Consider the following 5,432-nt stretch of genomic DNA (forward strand, 5'->3'; position numbering starts at 1 on the left):
TTAGACATTGTTTGGTTTGTTTAGGGTGACTCTCATTTTGTCTGTCCTTGTGGTTTTTAGTGTGAAGTGGGGCAGGGGAATTGTTAATCTTGTTCTGGAAGCTTAGTAATTTTGAGCGCTAAAACTATGTTTCTATATTTGTTTAGTCAGCCAGCTTTTTTTTATCTGGCTCTGTACTTTGCTTGCTAATACACTTTGGAAAGTCCTTTGGAAAGGGGAATGAAATGGGTAGTCTTGAATTTATTTTAGATACTACAAGATGATCTGATATGGATGAAATCTGAAAGCCTCTTTCCTGAAGTCTGACATCTACATTGTGAGAACCTTGTTTGAAATATGCTGAGTCATGGTAGAAATGAAACAGTCCTACCCAGCTACAGCACACATGGACTTGAATGGGAAACAACAAAGATGTTCTAAAGGGACTGGTCACACAAAGCTGACTAGTTGAACTTAAGACCCTCTTTTCTAGGGGCCTATCATGATTGTCCTCCGAAAGACCCAACAAGGAGAAAAAGTCAGATGCAGATATTTGCACCCAACCAATGGACAAAAGCTGCTGACCTCAGTGGTTGAATCATGGAAAAGATGGATGAAGCTGAAGAAGTAGGCAACCCTGCAGTCTCGATTAAACTGGACCCTCAATATCACTCAGAAACTGAATCACCAACCAGGAAGCATACACCAGCTGATAGGAGGCTCCCAACACATATACAGCAGAGCAATGCAGGGTCTGGGTTCGGTTCGAGAAGATGCACCTAACCCTCAAGAGACTGGAGGCTCCAGGGTGTAGGGAGGTGTGGATGTCTGTGGGATGGGGTTAGGGGTGGGGATGTCCTTGTGGAGACAGGGGTGCAGGGAAGAGGTATAGGATGTAGAACAGTTGGAGGGAGGACTGGGAGGGGAATAAAACCTGGAGTGTAAAATAAAAGAGAAAATAAATAAATAAATAAATAAATAAATAACAATAAAAGAAATATGTGTAAAGTTTGGAAGAACAAGATAGCATCAAGAAGACACTTCAAATAGTGTAATTACTGAGAATAAAGATGGGATACAGACTGAATACAGAATAGTTGAAGTATCCTAGGAACATGATTATTCAGCAGAATTACATCTTGAGTTTTGTTAGATATTTCAAGACATACTGTGACTAAATTGGTATGATTTTATGTGTGCAAGATATGATCGTATATTTTGTATATGCAGCTTATCTCAACTCAGAGAAGGTTCAATGTGCATAAAGAGATCTGTGTGATCACACTGGAAATGGCTTAGTAGAGAGGGAGGGAAAAGCATGTAATTTGGAAATGTCTTCCTTTGTCTTCTGAACAATATTTCTGGGCAGTCTTGAAGAATAATGATATCAAAAGACTTATAGCTAACACTCGAATTAGAATATAAATATATGAAGCTCAATAACCTCAGAAACTATTCTATGGAGAGGTCACACAAAACATTTTCCTATTTCTCCCAGCAGGAGATGTGGAAACTGAGGTGCCATTGAAGCCAGATGCCACTAAGAGCCACTAAAACTTTCAAAGTGGGCTGGTTACTTCCCAAAATGAGTGAGTTAAATTCCTACTCCATTAATTCCAACAGCAAAATAGGAGTTTGTTTCCATGTAGTTCTTTGTGTAGGATTCAGTCCTTGGGGACTATCTCCTATAAAAATTAAATGCACTAATACCTAAGCACTGTGCCTTATGCTTTGTTCTTAGTTAATTAGCTATGCTTATATTTTCTCACCTAAAATCTTTAGAATTTAATTTTCCTGGGAGTTTCACATTCTCTTGCTAGATGTTAGTTGTCTTTAAAGATATATCTGGTTATTAAATTCTTATTGATAAAACAATGCTTTCTATCTATGCATTGTATAACATTAAACTTGCAATTAGGGTACAACACTAGCTCAGCTTACCCTGTCTAATAACTGTCAAAAACATGACTTATAACAAGTGAGAACATTTGGTCCTCTACTTATAGGAACATACCACACACAGGGAGATGAATCCTCCTTTCCAAGAAACTTGATGGTGTTTTGTATTTCAGGACCATACCAGGAAAGTCTAGTTCTTCCACTTCAGTGAGATTTCCTCAAATAGAAACTAAGATAATTAAATCCTAGGTTATTTACAATCACTTATTGGTTCATGAGAAAATAGATTCTGACAAATGTCCTACTTCATGAAACCTTCCCATGTAAATATTTGATATGCCTATGTTAAAAGTTACTGCCATCTGTGTGTTTTTAACAAGCTCTGTGTGTTTTTAACAGCTTCCTTATAGTGTGAATCTTCATAAATTTAATTTTTTATTGTTTTCTGTAATTTCCAGCGAAAACTTTTTATTTATCAGGAATCTGTCCTTGGGTGTTGTGAAGTAAATATCTACTTTTTTAAGTAATACAAGAGCTTAATTAGCAAAGGAGATCAAAAGTAGGCATTAGTTAGAGGTCTCTTTTTCTGACCCTTCTCCTTCAGAATTGATCTTTACTTTCAGAGTAATACTTACCACTAGTCTGAAAAAAAATTATAATTTTATATCTTTTTCCCATATGAATAAGTGATACAAATAAAAGTTACAGTGTAAGAATTAACTTCTTAGTCTGAAACTCATAAAAGTAGGCAAGAAAAGTAGTGTAACTCTACATGAGGAAGAAATATGAATAAGTATGAGTCAAACAGAAGTGATAAGAATGTTGAACAGAGAGCCATCATAGTGCAAAGTACATCCATTCCTCTCTATCATTGCTGCTGTACATTAAGTTAGTGAAGTCACCTGGTGTGTAGGCCTGCAACAGAATCTGTCCTTTGCTTCCATTGACACTATTGTAGTTCTAGATATTCTTATAAAAATCAGAGTTGGGTATTGTTTATTTCAATTGTTTGACATACACACAAAGGAAAAATATTTTAATTTGCAAATTAATCAAAAAAGACATCTACAACCATTGAGACAACCAAGGGCTAGAGAATAAATTTTATTCCAAATTTAATATTGTGAAGTTTGCATAATAGAGCAGTATTCATATATGTAAGTATAACCAACCAGACAAAGGAATTTGAAGTAACTTCAGGGTGGGATATAGTTGACTACCTGAGGATGAACTCAGCTTTTACCAGAGAATAATATTTCTCCATGGATATGAGTCTGAGAATCTTCTTCTATTTTGGTACTTTTTTCCCAAATAAAAACATACAACAAATAATCATATACTTAATGTTATCAAATGTTTGTTATAATCTATATCCTCCTGTACACTGCAGTAATTTCCAAGAAAATCTACTCCTTGTATTGAGGAAACATGTTTTGTAGTAACTTTTTTAGGGCAACTTTGACATCTTTATTTCTCAGGCTGTAGATCATGGGATTCAACATAGGCACAACAATGGTATAAAACACAGATGACACTTTCCCTTGGTCCATGGAGCTGACTGAAGATGGTTGTAGATACATGAATGTTGTAGAACCAAAGAAAATAGTAACAGCCAAGATGTGGGAGCTGCAGGTGCTAAAGGCCTTGACTCTGCCCCCAGAGGACTTAATGTGCAAAATGCTGACAATGATGAAGATGTAAGAGCTAAAGATGGTCATGGCTGGTACAATAATATGAAATGCACTGAAGGAGAGTGCTAATATTTCATTGATAAAAGTACTAGAGCAAGACAGCTCAAGTAATGGGAAAAGATCACAAAAGTAGTGATTTATTTCATCAGCCTTACAGAAAAACAGTCTTAGCAGGAAGACAGTGTGAACTGTAGCACTTAGTAAGCCAATACCATACACCACAGCTACCATCAACAAACAGACTTGATAGGACATGGTTACTTTGTAAAGCAAAGGGTTAGATATAGCCACATAGCGGTCATATGCCATTGCAGCCAACATGTGACTTTCTGCAACAACAAAAGTACAGAAGAAATAGAACTGAGCTATGCATTCTGGGTACAGGATGACATTCTTCTCTTTCACAAAGTTCAACAGCATTTTAGGAACAATGACAGTAGACTGACAGCAGTCAATAAAGGACAGACTGCTGAGTAAATAATACATAGGTGTATGTAGCTGAGAACTAATCAGAATCAAGATCATCATTCCTAGGTTTCCAACAACTGTAAGCAAATAGACAGATAGGAAGATAAGGAATAGAGGCAATTGGAGCTCTGGATTCTCTGTTAAACCAGCAAGAATGAACTCTGCCACTGAGGTATGATTTAATTCTTCCATGGTCTTCTGGAAAGTATATGTAAAAAAAAAGTTATATAGAAGAAAAATTTTGAGTATCCATTCTCCTATCACTCAATGAATTTTGAAACATAATTCAAATGCTTTCTGATATCTGCAACTATTTGCCATCCTCTTTTTGATTTGAGCAGTCAGAGATTTTTTTCAGTCCTGGAGAAAGGAGAATGCAAATATAATTGTATGTATTACATACTTGTGACCTTAATGTAAGAATTGTTTTTATTGGTACCTATTTTCTACCTTGTTTCAGTTCATTTCAAACCATTGTGACACCTTTAATCGAATGGATCAATAATTTCTCATGACTCATTTATAGCATGTCTCCTTTGGTATAAATTGTTTTGCATGTAATAAAGTAAAAACATCCACAAGTGATTCATAGCCATAATTACCATTGATAGTGAATAATTGAACATTTTATACTGAAATAATAAACAGGAGAATTGTCTACCTTTTCCTTTTAATTGTAGATATTGTTTTTGGAAATTAGACACACACACAAAAATGATCAAAATAAACCCAGTAGGTTAAAAATCAAGAAATTAAAACTTCTACTAGTACATATATATAATTGATCATATAGAAAATCAAAAATTGGTTAAAAAGAACTATTAAATATAATTAACAGCATATCTAGGTAATGTTAGAACTCAGAAATCACAGAATAGATGTTGAAGATGTTGAATATGTTAAAGATTAAGAAATCATCAATAAAACTTAGAGATACTGTGTAGTTTTCTTTTTACCCTTTTTTAAATTTTATTCAGCAATTGTGGTTGCCTGTCCCCCACAAAGCATAGCTCTACCCATTCTGTACCAATTATTCTATATCATAAGGAAAAGCTTCATAATGACTATGGGTGGATACTGTTAACTCATATTTATGTAAAGCAGTTGCTTATATGATAATACCAGACTTCTTGTTTTCCTAGCTAGATTTATTTAAAGAAGATTTCATTTCTATATTAGTACTTCTCTTAAATACATCTCTACTATAAAAGCTGAGAGGCACATATTGTGATAGAATGTGTTTTTCAAAATGGAGGTTTGGAAACTTAGCACCAAATACAACATATTGAAGAAGCTGAACCAAGCTTTAGGGGAGCTTAGGTTATATGACTATTTCATTAATGCTGCTATGAGAATGATTTAGTTACCACACAGGCCAGTTCCTAACAATGGGTT

At 34.9% G+C, this 5,432-nt stretch overlaps 1 protein-coding gene across 1 annotated transcript; it reads right to left on the bottom strand.

The window, feature by feature from the left end:
* Nucleotides 1–3,284: 3,284 nt before the first annotated feature.
* On the bottom strand, nucleotides 3,285–4,229 carry LOC110287907 (olfactory receptor 8G50-like). The gene has a single exon (XM_021154403.1). It carries the CDS (start codon nucleotides 4,227–4,229, stop codon nucleotides 3,285–3,287), a length of 945 nt encoding a protein of 314 aa, XP_021010062.1.
* Between the last annotated feature and the right edge of the window lie 1,203 nt (nucleotides 4,230–5,432).

This window comes from Mus caroli, unplaced genomic scaffold (assembly GCF_978045245.1).
Source record: "Mus caroli unplaced genomic scaffold, Mus_caroli_1 scaffold_11, whole genome shotgun sequence".
NCBI lineage: Eukaryota > Metazoa > Chordata > Mammalia > Rodentia > Muridae > Mus > Mus caroli.

Excerpts from the sequence above, each read along its gene's own strand:
- LOC110287907 (XM_021154403.1), bottom strand. The coding sequence starts at position 4,229 with ATGGAAGAATTAAATCATACCTCAGTGGCAGAGTTCATTCTTGCTGGT.